This window comes from Zonotrichia albicollis, chromosome 3 (genome assembly GCF_047830755.1).
Source record: "Zonotrichia albicollis isolate bZonAlb1 chromosome 3, bZonAlb1.hap1, whole genome shotgun sequence".
Classification (NCBI taxonomy): domain Eukaryota; kingdom Metazoa; phylum Chordata; class Aves; order Passeriformes; family Passerellidae; genus Zonotrichia; species Zonotrichia albicollis.
The window spans coordinates 105,555,858-105,573,109 of NC_133821.1; the positions used below are offsets into that span (position 1 = coordinate 105,555,858).

General features: G+C 43.2%; 1 protein-coding gene across 1 annotated transcript; it reads left to right on the top strand.

The window, feature by feature from the left end:
- Positions 1-317: 317 nt before the first annotated feature.
- Positions 318-4,234, top strand: COX7A2 (cytochrome c oxidase subunit 7A2). The gene is made up of 4 exons (XM_005491155.3): positions 318-476; positions 1,538-1,624; positions 3,087-3,171; positions 4,020-4,234. Exons 1-4 carry the CDS (start codon positions 459-461, stop codon positions 4,076-4,078), a joined length of 249 nt encoding a protein of 82 aa, XP_005491212.2. The 5' UTR covers positions 318-458; the 3' UTR covers positions 4,079-4,234.
- The last annotated feature ends 13,018 nt before the right edge of the window (positions 4,235-17,252 follow it).

A 17,252-nucleotide genomic window follows, 5' to 3' on the forward strand; every position in this document is an offset into this window, starting at 1 on the left:
CTCCCGGGACACGCATCCCGCCCTCTGCAGGTATTAAACCCCTCAACGGAAGGAGATTTAAAATTCTGTACGGAGGACCTCGGGGGGACATTTCAAGGATTTCCCAAAGCGCCCTCTGAAGGCGCAGGGAGGCGGCCGCAACCACAGAGTCCGGTGGCAGCAGGTTCCCCGCCGGGGCTGTGTGGGCAATCAAACGCTTCCGGTGTGCCTCAGCCGCTGCGGGCCCTGCGTGTTCTGAGAGGTCACCGCTCCTCCCTCCCGGCGCTGGGGTCTCAGCCCGGGCTCCCGGCCCCGCCTTGCTACCCAAGCCGGGCCGGGCGGACTGGCGGGGGGCGCTGTGGGCTCTGCGGCGGCGCTCCGGGCCGCTCCCTCTGTGGTGCGTCCGCCGTGGGCGGGGGAGCCGCTTCCCCTTCCGCTGCCCTTGTTGCCGGCGGGAGGTGACAGGACCAAGAGCCGCGATGTGGCGGAACGTGCAGGTGAGGCCCGAGGAGAGCGGCCCGCTGCCGCCGGCGGCGTGTGGGGCTCGCTCAGGGTGCCCGCCCTGCTGCGGGGCTCGGCTGCGGTGGCCGCTCTCCCTGCTGGGCGCTGCGGAACGACCTGCGGGGGTCGGGGCAAGGTCCATGTAGGGCTGAGCTTCAGGGACTTGAGAGCATCAGGCTGAGTCGCGGGGCTCGGTACGCTGCGCTCGTCTCGAAGGAGATCTATTTTATAGCGTGTTTGTTTGGGGTGGGTAAGGAGAGGAGATGCCTGGTCCGGTTCCTTGCAACCAGCATCACCTGTGTTTGCTCGCCCCCTGGCTGCGTTTCCAGCGGGGGTAATTGTGTGGAAACGATGTGTTGTCAATGTTGCCTGAAGGAGGCCGAGGCCGCCTGCAGCTTTGAGCTGCCGCGCTCTAAACCTTGACATTTTAGCAAAGGCAAATTAAAGAATTGTAAATAGGTCATTGATTTTGGTAGGCTACCCTATATATGATCAGTGTGTGGAAACAGATTCCAGCTCAGGACACAGCAAGGTGATTTAAGCTGTGTGGTGGGATGAAGGTGTCTCCTTAGCACTCTGAAGGTTGTCTCCTGTGCTGGTGGCTCCTAGGTGAACTGCAGCAGTGACAGGAGTTCCTTGTCTTCACAAGCACAAATATTTTTGTCAAAAATATTATTGTCCCTTTCACTATTTAGATACAGAAAATGATGCCTAAAACTGAGGTCTAAGGGGGCAGAGGCTGAGATTTCTCCTGAAAGGGAACCTGAAGATTATGCTGCAGATCCATAAATCCGTTGTGTCTTACTGAAAGTAATTTTCCCGAATTTTTCCTTTCCAGGTAGCCAGTCAAACAGTCCTTTACATAGTTTGCTGAAAAATTTACTGAATTCAAAACTAGCATGTTTTGGTGGAGTTTTCTATGTTTGTTTGTTTTTAAAAGGCTTTCATTTTTGCTGTCCCACTTCTATCTTGCTTTTCAAAGAAGCAATTTCTACCCAGTGTGGACAGAGCTGTGAAATGTCACTGTTTCTAAAACACTGTTTATCCTCTATTTCAGGCTCTTCGCCAGATTTCCCAGAGAACCATAAGCACTGCTTCACGCAGGCTTGTAAATAGAGTTTCTGAGAATCAGAAGATATTTCAGGTAATGAATGAGTTGAATAATGTTAGTAGATTAACAAGGTTTTAGTAGATCATAACTGCATGGTTTTTTCAAAAGAACTGATCAGGCTCCCCTTTACATCTGAAGAGAGCTCTCAAAATGTGTTGTGTGACTAGAGTATTTGCAATTAGCAGTTATTTTCTGCAGAGGTTGAGTATTTTTACGTGCATTCTTGACTTGCTGACTCTTTAGGGTTTTTTTTTTTTTTTACCCCATGAAATGATTTTTACTGGAGTTTCTTGTAAGTATTAGGCATGGTACAAAGATAAAGTACTCTGACATTAGTTGGTATGGGGGAGTATGTCCAGTGAACAAATAGAGAAAAAGAGTGAAAAGACAGAAATAACAGTGAAAAGGTAAATCTGAAATCCTACATCTCTTTCTATAGCTCATAGATAAGCCCTGTAATTTTTAATAAGGATGTGGTATTACTGTATTTCTCAGTCATGAAAACTGTAGAGGTCTTAAATGATTGGATTAATTCCTTGAAAAATATTCCATCTTTAAAAATAATTTCTGAATTACTCTGTTCCTGATTGATAGGGCCACTAGGTGAAGTAGTAAAAGCAGAGAACATTCCAGAGAGTAATCCCAGCTATGAGCCACAACCTGGAGCTGTAGCTTCAGACTGAGGACAAACTGGTCTTCAGCTCCGTGAAAGGGGCCAAATATATTAGAAGCCCCACTTCAGTTGTTTTAGTTTCTTATTGGTTTCCTTTCCTCGGAAAGAGAAAGCCAGTCTTGTTGAAACACTGGACTAAGGAGCACGGTGTTCATTGTGAGCCAAGGGGAAGGAAATGGGAGGGTGATGTTGGTGATGGGATGGGGTCAGAGGTTCAGTTTCTGCTGGCAGAGATCTACAGGCATATCTCTTCCTCCTTCCATTCCTTTCTTGTGGGACAGCAAGTTAAGCTGGGGTAAGGTGCAGGTCACCAGCACTGGAGGCTGGCCTGAAATCCAGAGCAGCGTCATCTTGCTGACAGGAGTAAAGATCACGTGGGTCTGCTGCTTAGGAGTTCTGCTTTGGGTGGAGCAAAACAGTTTCCTGTGTGCCACCAAGTGACAATAGAGACTCCTCCCCCTGTTGCTCCCTGTAGCAGGGACTGACTGTGCTGGAGATGGACGGGAGGTTTCTAGGGGTGGTAATCACATCCCGTGCACCTGAGGGCTCTGGCTGGTGTCAGAAGTGTTCATCCATCTGCCAGTCACTGCTTTGGATATGAACTGTGCACATGGCTTTTTATATTCCCCTAGTGAGTCATCACCTGATAGCAGAGTGAAAGCTTTCAAGACAGAGCAGGATCTAAATAAGGTTCAGTGTCTTTTGGGAGTCAGAAAGATATTGTGGGGTAGTAATTCTTCCACTGGGTAATTGTAGTTATATTAACACAATATTGTAAAAATTGCATATAGATAGTTAATTTTTGTCACTTGTTTCCATTAGGAGGATAATGGCCTCCCAGTGCATCTTAAAGGTGGGGCAAAAGATTCTATGTTGTATAGAACCACTGCGGGTCTGACGCTGTTCGGTAAGGCTAATACTGAAATATTTTTGCTTTGGTACAATTTCCAGTGCACTAATATTAAAATATTTTTGCTTTGGTACAATCTCCAACATGAATGGTGTTTTCTCTGTAAAATAATTATGCAATGCCTTCAATCTCTTCTTTATAACGTGCAAAGTTTATATAGAGAAACAAAAACCACATTTGGACATACTGTGTATTCATTTGTGCTTTTTCCAGGTTTAGATTTTCATATGACTTTTTCCCAGACTAAGCACCATGGTCTGAATACTCCTTCAGGTTTTACATATGGTGTTAGAGAAAAACAGAACTACTTCATGTATTCTGCAAAGGAGTAAAATGTAATTATAGCATGTACATGAACCAGTTTTCACACTAGCCTGACTCTTTTTAGTGAGAGGTGATACTCAGTGTACTGAGTTTTCATGTGCTGTGAAAACTAGCAGAATTATAACCAAGATTCATAATACTATATATATATAATCTTTATGTTGCTTGTTACCTAATTTTGCAGTAGCCTCTTAAACATGATGATCAAATGGATTTTCAGTTCAGCTACTTTAAGAATTAGTAACTTACTTCATGATTGTGGAGGCATATCCACAGATATGCCTCTCCCCACTTTTTTTCCCCATCTCTTTTTTTTTGCAGCCTGTGGAAATGTATTTATTTATTTATTTTTTCTCTAAAATATGAATTACCAAAAAAAATTGAGACGTGGCTGTGGAAATGTATTTTGTCTGAATTGCAGCTGCTTTTTGTCAATATTTCTTCTGGAACAAACTGGAAAGCTGACTTCAGAGGAATTCAGTATGCTAATCTGAAAATATCTTTTCTGTCTCTTAATTCAGGAACAATGTATGCTGTTTATTACCTTCTTGTCTCTTCAATGCCCAAGAAGCCGAACTGATTCCATTTGAGGATGCCTCAGCAACTAACATCTCTTTGTCCAGTTCCCATGTGACTGTGGTGGCAGCTTATTATAAGCAGCTGACTTAATGATTGGAATCATATGTTAATTGTAACATGTAAACTGCAATCAATAAAGCAGTTTTTACGAGGTGGAGTGGGTGTCTGGACTGTATCTTCTGTGTATGTGTGGGAGCATTTGTGGTCATAGGGTCGCCAGGCTGGTGAAGAGGGCTCTAAACTAAGGTTGCTGGCAGAGGAGAGCCTCAGCCCTTCCCACTCCTCATCTCAGTTTGATGCTAGTGCCAGCCATAGATGCCCAGAGCCAGGAAAGGGATTACAGGTCAGCAGGAGTGGCACAAAGGACTCACAGACACTCCAGCCAGGGAGTCTGTCTCATCAGGGACACAAGAGTGCCTCTGTGGGAATGCAGGCATCATAGGGAATGAACAGGAGGAGTTAGAGACATGCTCAGATGCGCAAGGCTGTGCTCTCAGCGGCACCACAGAGGAGCAATGGGATGGAAGGACTGGCAGGGAATAGCAGGTGCTACCCTCTGTGTCAGTGACCAGCCAGGCTGCATGGAACTCTGCTGGGGATGGATGAGGAGTTGATGGGGAGCTTGTGGGTCAGGATTAAAGGGAGCACAGGGACAGGTGACATTGTGGTGGGGGTCTGTTGCTGGCTACCCAACCAGGAGGACTGAGTAGATGTAGCTATACACAGACAGCAGCATCCTCAAATTCACCAGCCATGGGCCTCATGGGAGACTTCAGTCTCTCTTGGAGGGACAGCAGAGCAGGGCATAAGCATCAGTTGTAAGGTACTGTGATGGCACTTACTAGCTTGATTATTGCAATTGTTGGGGAAAGTCATAATGGAGACACATTGCAGCTCTGCATCCCTATTTCAGTTTTATGTTCCTAACAGAATTTGTGCCTTTTTAACTTTCCTGTCAAGTTGCTACTTGTGGGTTATTGTGCCCAAAGTCTGGTCTTGACTGTGTAACAAATACGGGGCTTCTAAAAAAAACCCAAACAATTTCATCAAAGTAATCCTTGTGTTTCTCTTCTCAAGGAAACAGTGGAATTTTCAAAATGTGAAAACAAGCTCAAACATCTAGCCTCCCACTACAGTGCTATTTTAAGCCTCTTGTGGATTAAGTTTGCTTCCAATTTTTTGTTGCTATCCTGAAGAACCATAGTATCCTTGTTAAACTTGAGGCAAACTGGAAGAGAAGGATGAGTGTACTCAGGATTCTTTCTAGTAGAACCAAAAATCTTAAAAAAAGGTGAATGGGGGAATACCCCTCAATGGCAGCTTCTCTGCACAGATGGCTTTGGCCAACTGCATGACTAAAAGAATAAATACCTGGATGGATTTGTTGGAAAAAGGTTTGGGAAGTGGGGACGAACATTGATTCCTACAAAGAAGCGAAACCCCATGGCACAGTAAACTATACTACACAGAATGTGAAGAATGTGAAACACACAGAACAGTCTGCTCTGTGCAGTGCTGGTAAGGCTTCTGCTGCCATCACATGCCAGTGTTACCCTCAAGGTGTGGACCAAGTGATGGGCACCTGGAAGGCAATGTAAGCAAAGATCACTGTGTTTAAAATGCCCACATTTTATCCTGCCTACAGGGATTATGGAGAATTTTGAAAGGAGTAATTGTTCAAATAGTCCCAACTATAAAATCCTGTGATGAGCTAGGCAGTAAATTTGTGTGTACATGTTTGAATGTGCAACCAAAGCAGAATGTGCAGCTTTCTTGTTTTTGCACTGAGCTGTGTCTCAGTCCATGACCCCGGGATCCGGAGCAGGCTGTGAGGTGTGGGGCCGGCAGCAGCCCTGGTGGCGGAGCATGGGGGAGTAAAACGCAAGCTAGGAAAAAGTTTCATCCTACAGAGCAATCACTATTTATAGTCAGAGGCTTGAAATGTTATTTAAATGACTATCAAATGGCAAAGGCTTGTTCTGGCAGAGCTGGGCGCAGCATCCCCGGGACACGTCCCTGGAGCGGAGCGGGAGCAGGCGGGAGAGCGGGCGGCGCTGTCCGGGCGCGCTGTGCCGGGCGCTCGCAGGGAGGCGTCCGCGCTCCGAGAGAGAGCTCTGCTGCCGCGGGGGCAGCGGGAGGAGCAAACCAAACCAAACCCGCGGTCAGCTGCTCAGCACCATTTTATGGGACTGCATTGCAACACTAGCAGGGAAATTCCCATCTGCTGTGCAGTCTATACATGTATCTCATTGCAGGCTCAACCACATCACAAATTGTGAGAGGTAAACTGGGTGCCTGTATTGACTATATATTGTCTCTCTCTAGGAGAATACAAAAATAGAGCCATGTATCTTCTCTATTGCTAAAATATCTGAAGATCTTAACTTCAGTCTCCCTATAGGTATTATATGAATAGCACAAAATAAAATAGGCAACATCCATGACTCCTTGCTAATGTGAAAAAGTTGCAACTATAAAGGAATCAAATGGTCACTGATATGAAGGCATGGACTTCTAGACATTAATATACTCAGCTTAGAAGTGTGCCAGCTTTGTCAAAATTAAAAAAAAAAATTCTTCATGTCACTGTAAGAGAAATTAATATTCAAGTAATAATTGGATGAAACAGAAAATGAAATCCTCAGTACCGCAGCTCCAAGTTCCACAATCCTTTCTGAGACTCCAAATGTACAGACCATGTTTTACTTTCTCCATTTGGAAGGTAGCTCAGAATATCAACTCTTAGAATGGTGCCCTGGGCTACATTTTCTTGGCTGCTGAATACATGTATACATCCAATTAGCCTGACACATACAAAAATTTCCCCAGTAAAAGTCTGAGTACTAACAATACCACAATAATACAGCATTGACTTCCTGAAAGATACCGTGAAAAAGTTCAGAAACTCTCTGAAGTAAAAAGAAAACCACAGGGAGATCTCCAAGTGTATGATCTTCATGATATTCATTGTACTTATTTTTTTTTCCCAGATTCCAGAGTAAAAATACCACTTTTCTAGTGTTGCTCACCTTAGCTATCACTGCCCTGAACTATGAGAAACCATGATGAATTTTTTTTTTCTGTTCTCATACTGTGCTGTCACTCCTTATTCTCCCATTCTTTTTCAATTCTTTTCACTATCAGAGCTAGAGATTAACCTTCACAGTTGCTAGGGTGAATCAGACTTTCAGAGTCAAAATCAATCTGATCAACCTGACTTGACCCTAAATAAGGTATTTAGGGGATGAGTAAGTCAGAACTAATGTATCTTTTCATGTGCATGCTTGTGCGATTATTTTTTTAAAGAAGTTCCTTTTAGCAATAACACCACCTTCTCTAATCTAACTTGCCTGAGTCTTTCCACTTATTTTTTCAGTACTCAGTCAATTCTGCTGTAAAAATAATGGCTTGTCCAGAAACACCATCTGAAGAGACTGTCTTGGCTGGACTGTAGTTTTTCTGAATGTAAGTATTCACAGAATCACAGAATTAACTAGGCTGGAAAAGACTTTTGAGATCATCAAGTCCAGCCTATATCCAAGTCTTCAAACTCAGAGAGCAACACATACAGTCTGGTACATGTTTTGGTCTTGCCTCAGTATTTTTGAAGAGTTCTTGTTATTACTCACAGTTTTTCCATTAGACTAACTGATCACAGCCTCCTCCAAAACACATCTAGAGCTAAAAGCACACTTGTACCTATTTCCTCAAAAATATGCATCCTTGTCAAAAGTGGTCATTGGCTGGGATTCCTGTTTAGAAATGTTGTGACGAGCCAAATTCATTCTCAGGGAGCTGGGGAGGTACTTGTGGGAAGGGGTTATCCCACTGAGTCCCCAGCCAGGCAGTTCTGAGTTTAGATCCTCAGAGAAAACCAGTGTCTGTATGCAGCTCACTAAGTTCTCAAAACATTCACTCCCATTGCTTACAGCCTGCTGAGCCCCAGAGAAAATTGCCAGAGAGATGAATTTGTCCTTTGCTTAGGTGTTTCTTTGAGTTCCCAATCCATAAGAGTGAACTTTCTGAAATATAAGGATCTTTTGCCTCTTCAGTCTGATTTATCACGTGCAATCTTCTTTCTGCCTCCACAGTATTTCATTCTTTTATTATTATATTAACTCACTTTTGTATTTTCATTCATGAAAATGTCTGTCCTTTGCCTTGTTGGGTCTCTGCTCTCTGCAAGAAAAGGCAAGATGCTGTCTGATGGGTATGGAAATAAGTTGGAAAATAATGATGAGGTAAGATTCACTAATATTTAAGCTTTATGTACACAAGAACATGGAAGGAGTCGCAATAAAAAAGACCACAGGAGGCTTGGAATTTTAAAGTTACCTAAGTTAAGGTTTCCTAAAAGGAATTGTTGCAAACGAAGTATGAAATGAATAAGGTCACAGTATTGCTTTAAAAGCATATTTCAGCATAAGCACTCTCCTCTGTGAACTACTTTTGACTGTGAACAGAGCTGTAAAATAAGAGAGAAGCAGAGTGTCTTGTGATATGTCAATCTAATAAAATCTTATCCTTCACCTTAGAGATATGTTGTGGAATAGCTGCCTTGAGGCTGCCTGTAAAGTTCACCTAGAGATACAGTTCCTTGTGATTTCACCAGGAGCAGCAGAAGAATGTTTTCCTTGAAAGGAACAATAAGATATTCAATGGAGATACTTAAAATGTAGTAATTGAGTTAAACATCTTGTAGAGGACTTCTCAGGCCCAAAGAGACATAGTCCAGTTTCAACAATATCTGAAACAGAAGAAAAAAATTTAAATACTTTTAGATAGCTGTCTTATTTTTCTATGGAAGATTTCCCTTTTAGCCAAGAAATCTGGGCTGTGCAGGACTCAAAGTACATGATCTGTCCACAATGTTCATTTTTGTAGATTAAGATTCTTCCAAGAATTTATCTGTAAATCTTATGGTACCAATGCAACTGTAGCATGATTAGTAGATGTTTGGAAATGCTTTTGGGAATAAAAGAGAGAGAGAGGGAGATTGAGTGCTGTTGCACTTTATTGCAGGTATTGAGACAGTTTGCTCTGAAAAACTGTGAGCAGCTTCTGTTCCTACAGGGTTCCAAGGAGAAGCTTGTGATTCTGTTAGGACCTTTAAGCAACTAACGTGTTCTTAATAATAATTGAGTTATATATGTTTATGTAATGGTTCTGCATTGTTTCATCTTAACATCAGCACTTACTCTGGATGACTAATGCTCTGGGTCCTGAAGTTTATAATGGAAAGGCTGACACACACTTAATCTTATCTATCATAGCACTATGCAAAAGGGAATTATATAATTAAAACATTATAATGATCTCTATTGCTCAGTGGGCAGTTACAAGTCCCACAGGAGTCAGGCCAACTGTGTTATCAAGGTTTATTCAGTCATCTCTTAGGAGCAGCAGGCACATTTTGCTAAATATAGTGTGGTGTGCTAATAAGTGTTCCGTGTGGAGGATTGCACTGGGATCACTGTGCCACAGAGCTGGAGTGCAGTGCATGGGGTGTTAGCCCACCTACCTTTGGCTGAGATTTTCAGAAAGAAGTTAAACTTAGACTGCTAAAGCCATACTCTGACATTTACATAAATAGCCTGATTTTTCAGAAAAGCAATACCAAGAAATTCTCTTCTATTAAAATAATGAAATAGAAAAATGTCTTATAACAACAAGGAAAGATGTTATTATTTCTGGAAATAGTGCTCACATGTATGAGCAGATTTCTGGGGAAAGAAGAGGAGAACCACAACTTTTGGTTTCCCATCCTGATTAACTGTGGGGTGTAAATGCAGTTTCTGGAAGAAAGTCACAAAACAGTTGTGGTGCAGGATAGACCTCAACACTATGGCATTTTACAGAGTTAGGCAGGAATCTCTGTCTCAATCGGTACCTCTCTGGCCAGGCCTGAGATCCAAAAGCAGAAAAATGGATGAATAGGACCTGAAAATCACATCTTTTGATCAGCTCCAGGCCCATTTACTGATCTTATTCTGGTTCCTGGTAAATAGATATTTGCATGAGTAGACTACAAAGCTTTGTATCAGCAGAAGACTTCACTGGCTAAAGCACCAGAGATGGAAAGTAAAAGTCCTTGATCCAATGCCTCAGCTAGGGTGCCCAACACCATTTCAGGTTATACCTGAGGCATTTGCTTGGGGCTGGCAAATACAACAGAGGACCTGCAGGGGACTCATACACTTGCATTACAACAAATGGGAACTATCAGGAGGCCTGTAACACTCAAAACATCACTGGGAGCTTGCCTCTGCCCCCTGGGTGGTCCAGAACAGTTTGAGATGTGTCAGCATATGTGGGTCCTTGTCTGTAGCTGGCAGCTCCACAAGAGACCTCTGATGCTGCAGAACCCTCAGATGGCTCCAGAGCCCGCTGTGACAGCAGCTGATCCAAGCCCCATGGATGGTGGGTGGCCAAACTGCTCAGGCACTGCTGAGTTCAGTAACTCAGGGCTTCATCAGCCACTGCAGAAGTTTGGACGCTGGGCTCACGTGCAGGCACATAATGTACCATAACCCAGAGCCAAATGCCACCTGAGGTGGCCATGCAGGACAGAGCAGTGGGCACAGCCAATGTTCCCAAAGGGCAAAGCTGCAATGGTGGGGCCAATGCCAAGGAGTACACGTCCTCTGCTTGCCTCCTCAACCACTCTGGAGGTTAGAGAAGCAGACTCCAGAGTTTTTATTAGAAAATAAAGTCCCAACAGATACTCCTGGCATAAAGGGATCTCATCTTGCAGCAGCTTCTTAGCTGGGGAAGAAGATAATGATGTGGTAAAGCCCCATATTATGATGTGCCTTAAACAGGAAATCCCCTAAATATATTTCAAAGGGCACTGGGCAGAGGGTAAAGGAGCAACAAGTCAGATTTGCCAAAAGCCTATTTGTTTAAAAATCTTAAGCAGATAAAATTTATTTATTTATTTATTTATTTATTTATTTATTTATTTATTTATTTATTTATTTATTTATTTATTTATTTATTAGTTTTGTTAAACAAATAAGAGATATTGGAGCTAGTAGCAAACACATTTCTCTGGATAAAAAATACATGCAGAAATCAAAACAATGCCAATCCCAAGACATGTGCACTAAACTGGGCTGACTAAAAGCTAACAGAGTTGCGAGGCCAGCTGGAGAGCATCCAGGAGATCAGAGGAAAGGGCATATGAGAGGAGACATTTTAACAGCTTCAAGTGAAGCCTCTCAGCAGGCTGTAGAGGTGTTGATACCCAAGTGAGACTCAACTCCAACAGGTGAAAAAGGCTGTCAGGAAAGAGTACATGGAAGCTTTCAAGTAACTTTTAAAAGTAGAAACAAAAGCCAATAGTTTTCTGTTTACACAATAGAGTGCTTCTGATACTGAAGCACATGGCAACATCTATTTATAATCCAAATAAATCTTGTGTTCTGGTATTTGGAACTGTCCATATTCAACATATTGGGAAGCAGCAGCCCCAAGGCTGCATTAAGAAATACTAATTTAGTTCTGCATTGTTTTGGTCCATGTATTTTCCTCCTTAGTCACTTGCCAGTTAAGACTTTTGCAAAAGAAACAGGTTTCTTTTTCAAAGCTGGCTCATGTGGAGTTCATAAATGTTGTGACAGGTGATACCTAGGCTGTGTTTTCAATGCCTTTGAGCTAAACTCTTGCCTGACTCTTTTTTCCACAAACTCTCAAAGTGTCCAAGTGTCCATCAATATCTGTGATAGGTGACATTCAGATGAGATCCCCAGATGGTATGTCCCAGGAAAGTATGTATAATTTAGACTATCCAGCTCCTTGGGCCTGGTGCATTCCCTAGATGTGTCCTAGCCCAAGTTTTGCTTCTGGTGCTCTTTCTTTTGCAGAGGAAAAAACTGTGATTGATGCCACAGTCTGCCAGTTTGAATATGAAGGCACTCAGACTGAGAAGCTGGGGGGAGTGGGGAGCAGAGATGGTGGTGACCATGGAGTCCACCTCCCACAAAGTTTAGAAATGGTCAAAAAAATTACGTGACTATCATATGCAGACATACTGTAACAGTAAAAGGGGTTTTAGCAAGACTCGTGGGATTTGTACCTCTGATAGTCACATACAAGAAGGATTTTCCCAGTCTGGCTTCCTTGCTCCCTGAGAGTTTGCAGACATGCCAGCAAGCAATTGCAAGCAAGCAATTTTTCACAATAATCCAAGGCTATTTTTGTGGATTGGAACTTGATGGTACTTATGGTCCTTTCCAACCCATACCATTTTATGATTCTCTGATCCAAAGATACTGGCTTCTCTGGTGTAGTTGTATTATTTCTGATGGCTGTGCTCATAGTCATAATTCTGGACAACTTGCAACTCACCTAAAACAAGTTATTATCTATTGTCAGCTGGTACAAAACAGCTCCCCAAAGTATGCTGTTAGTACTAAGTACAGTATGGAGAATTTCTCTTTGAAGTCCTGGGGTACTTGAAATAACAGATCATGAACTAAATGGCTTCTAGGGACCTTTTCTAGCCTCATTTACTATGGTTCTGTGCATTCACATCAGATTCACTTGTCAGAATGCTTAAAGTTTTGAATGTTTGTCCTGCTGAACTGAGGATTTGGGGTTGACCTTTACATCCTCTAAACCTTTTGGGAAAGATACGTACTGGGATAGAGTGCAGCAGCAGCTGATTATTCCCCCTTGACAGCTTTCCTCCAACCTACTCTTCAGTCAGAGGAATCACCACATCCTCAGTGCCATTTGTGTCTGTGGGGGAGAGAAGGCCAGCATCAGCAGTCAGCCTGATCACAAGGTATTGAGTCTTAAAATTCCCTCCCATCATTAATTATTCCACTGTCTGCAACAAAAGGATCAGGTCACTCAATAGCTAATGCAACCTGAACTTTCAGCAGCTTTGAATACTTTACATTCAGACACAAGCTTATCTTCTCTGTAAGACTACCTGCCACAGACCCTGCTGTCCCAATAGATTCAGAGCTTGGCACTGTGCCATTTCAGCATTTGTTGCCGATTAATATCAAGAGCTTCTTCATAGGAAGAAATTACTTTGCAATAGTTGAAATCCTACCAAATATAGGGAAACCCATGGCTATTAACCCTTCAGCAGATGTTGAATTCAATTAGATACTCAGTGAGCACTGTACTACAATGTTCTGCAAGTAGCAGCTAGTGGCTAGTGATTTCTAAAAATATTTTAATTTTTCAAAATTATGGGTTTTCTCAGTGAATCATCATTGTTTCACCAAGAAACCCTCAGCTACGTGAAGACGAATGCTTAGATCTGCATTCACAATTCTTTGTGGCCAGTCCATAGCTGTGACAGGAACAATTACATTAAAACATACAGTGATACCTGAAAAATATACAGAGTCACCGTCCTCAATTTATTTTCTTGTCCTCTTTAATCAAGCAAGATGTGTACTGGTTTCATAGAGGAATGCTTCCTGAATAGATTAGGACTCTGTCATGAAATAATGAACCAGCTTCTTTGAAAGAAAGCAACTTTATTTAGAAATGTTAGAATATAAATTGTGTTTATGAATATATAAGAGACTATAAGATCGTTGCATCTATTTTTTCCAATTTTAGTATTAAAGATCTATTTTTTTTTTAAATGACTGCCTACAAATTAACTGGAATTTCTCAGACTCACAAACTCCACTAAATACCAGCTTCTTTCTATTTATAACTCTGCTTTTGAAAGATTTATTTGCTTTTCCAGTTCTACTTATCTGGAGCCACAATAATTAACATTCATAACATTACATGATGGGAAAAAACAGTTACACAAATTAGAGAAATAAATAGTTGCTAAGGAAAACATACCTGGTGAGGCAGATAATTATTTCATGGCTGTCACACTTTCCAGGGATGCTGCTTCTGTAGTTGTTCCACTGAATGAGCAGATTTCAGATAGAACAAATCCTCTCTGAACACTGCTAATGTAAGAAGCCAATCCTCATTATGAGAGGTCAGACTAGTTCTGCTCTCTAAATTCCAGCTCTGAAATGAACTTATCCAAATAAACAAACACCAGACTGAGTTTTTCTCCTGCCATTGACTAGAAATCTCTCATATAAGGAAGAGCCTTGTGGAAACTATTAAATGTGTTTTGTCCTTCTGCATTTTATGATCCTGTGCAATATTAGTCTTATGGCTGATTTAATAGAGAACAGAAAATATACTGGAAGGGCTGACCATTGTGCAGTAAGGAATAAATGGGCCTCTTAAATGACTGTACTAAGACAGTGTTTAATTTAGATGCACTGTAGTGATGGATACAGTGACAGCCTGACCAGCAAAGTTCTTCCCAGGCAGATGTACTGTACTGGCTGCAAGTCACTGGCAGCAGCACAATTTTGCTTGTACAACTATACTTAATGCTTAATCTATATATTGTTTGATGTTCAAAGAGCTGACACTTTTTTAAAATTCTTCCTCTGAGCAAGACATACACTCAAATGCATATATACATATGAAGAACACATTTACCATATTAATATGTAAAGCAGATGCAACTAACTGTCAAAACAATACAGAGGCCAAATCTAGTGTGATAGCCACATGGAAATGATATTGAAGGTTTACAGTGCTGAAATGCAGAATATACTGTTTTATTTTGCCCTGGCAATGCAGTTTGAGAGAAAAAAAAAAAAAAAAAAAAAAAAGAGGTGTCAGAAAGACAAAGTTTCCTGAATTACTCTAGATCCAAAACCATTTCAAAATTTCTAAGAAATTCCTGGTTATCTGCAACATTACTATTACACACCTACCAGAAATGGAAAATTTTATTAAAAGTATAAATATGAATTTAAATGTTGATTATTGTATTTAAATCTGCCACTGTTTCAGTGTGTTCAGATTAGATAGCAAAGAAAATTGTGGAGTTGGAGTGCAATGGTCTTAATGTGTTTAACACTTGTCTAAGAAACAAGCAGACAGGAGAATGTTAGTAAATGTTTATGCATTTCAGAAATGCCTTCTGCATCACATACTATGTACTCAGACTATGAATGTACATAGCAACAGTGCTGATTGAAAACAACCCATTTAATTACTGTGATATATGGAAGGACACACTCTAAATGCAATTTGATGGTGTATTTTGTACATAAATGATCTTAGGAGAATCATGGTTAGAAGAGTTAGAATAAGGAGTTAAGGATAAGAACAAAATCCTGCTGCCCTTGGAGTCATTTAATTGTTTGCTCTTGTCAGCTCTGAATCTTATTTTCTATGAAGAATTAAGCAACTCTGGTCAGCTGAGAGGAAGGGGAGATACTCCCCTCAGCAGCATCTAGGTCTGTGAAGGGGAGTGTATGAGATCTTTGCAGACCCGAGAGACCCCTTGCATTCAAAGCCTCCACTAATGTAAATCCAATTGTAGCAATACACCAAATTATTTAAAAAATATTTCTGGGTGATTCAACTTTTACATAGAACAATACATATTTTCTTCCAGCTTCATTTTTTGCACTAATTGCTCTTCCCTATTAACATAATATCTTGGTGATCCTATGATGAAAAAATCCACCGTATATTGTAAAAAAATATCGTTGTAGTGCACAAGTGATAAAAATACCTCATTTGCATTAATTCACTTCCTGTGGAAGGATATTTCATTGCAATCCCTGATGTCCATTCTTAAGAAACTATTTTCCACACCACATTTATACTCATGTTCTTGTTGTGTTCATTCAGGGAACTAAAAATTTTAAAATGTATTATTACGTAGAAATATTGCTTTTCCATATCAGACCTGGATAGGAAGAAATCCAGTTCCCCATGCCAAAATGATGGCAAATGAGAAAATCCAACTCAACAGCTGGGCAAGGGGGTTTAATAGGTCAGGAGTTTTATCAGCGCAGGAGATGTTGCTTTTGGAAAGTGCATTCTACCAATACCAGAGGGCTGAAACTGTGCCGTGTCCCAAAGACAGCTGACTCGCTTCCAAAGTGTCTGGAAATGTCAGCGCATGTCTTCTGGTTATCACTTTCTTTTCAGCATTTCGCTTCTGGTGTAGATGACAGGTCTGTTGCAGAAATGAAGCTCAGGAGACACAGGTCCTCCTGCTGACAGGTCCTTGATCTCCCAGTCCTGCGGAAAAGTGTCCAGGAGCGGACCTCTGATTAAATATTAACCTCCGCTATCGGTCCCTTCCACGCCGGCGGGAGCCCCCGCGATGACTCCGCAGCCACGTCGTGCTCGGAGCCGAAAGGGACCCAGTGCGGCCCCGGAACGCCCCCGGCCGCTCCGAGCGGGGCTCCCAAGCTCTGCGCTGAGGCATGGCCCCATCTCTCCCTCTCTCCGCCTTTCCCGGCCCTGTTTTCCATCCGGTCCCCACAGCGGTGGCCCCGGGGCCCAGCGGCAGCCTCGGCAGGCAGACAGACGGACGGTCGGTCCGTCGGTCGCCGCTGCTGCCCGGCGCCGCCACCGGGGGGCGCTCCGGCACCACGGATGGCGGCGGTGCGGCGGGGCCGCGGCGCTGGGGCTGCGGGACGAGCGGGGCTGCGGCGGGAGGAAACCCCCAGCTTTCCCCCCTCCCTGATCACCCTGCTCCTCGCTCATCTCTGTTCCGCGTCCCGAGTTTGCGCACCCGCTCCGAGGGGACGTGACATCCCTTATTTTGGCCCGAAGGGGTCCCGGAGGACCGCGAGCGTTACCGGGGATGCCGTTCACCACGGGTGTGGGAGCAGCCCCGCTGCTGGCGCGGAGCCCGGGATGCTCTGTCTGGGCCCTCGGGCAGAGAAGGGCCCGGCTATTTTGCCGTGTCACTCTCTGGCACGGCGTGCTGCAGAGGCTGGAACACGTCGGGGGGCTCGGGCACGCTCACGAGAGCGAGTGATGGGAGACCCTCGCGGAGCCTAGTCCCCAGAGGATTATCCGATTTTGGAAGGTGAAGTTCCTGAAGGCACGGAATTTCAGACGTGGGCTACGGGGTCGGAGGGACGGTCGGTGCGGCCGTGCGCCCCGTCCCTCAGCCCGGGGAACCGCACCCGCCCCGCCGCAGGCGAGGGCTGTCGGGAGGAGTGTGTATTTAATGCAGGTTTAATGTATGTATAGCTGCATACGGTTGAGGCTAGACACACCTGAACCGTGACACCATGATTATTATCACCTTTGCCCTCAAGGCTCCTGGGAGTGCCGCACTCCCTTGCAAGAAGATTGTGCCAGGGACC

Bases quoted from the DNA above. Each gene is read 5' to 3' on its own strand.
- COX7A2 (XM_005491155.3), top strand. The intron at 1,625-3,086 runs GTAATGAATGAG...TGTTTCCATTAG, and splicing joins AGAATCAGAAGATATTTCAG to GAGGATAATGGCCTCCCAGT. The intron at 3,172-4,019 runs GTAAGGCTAATA...CTCTTAATTCAG, and splicing joins TGCGGGTCTGACGCTGTTCG to GAACAATGTATGCTGTTTAT.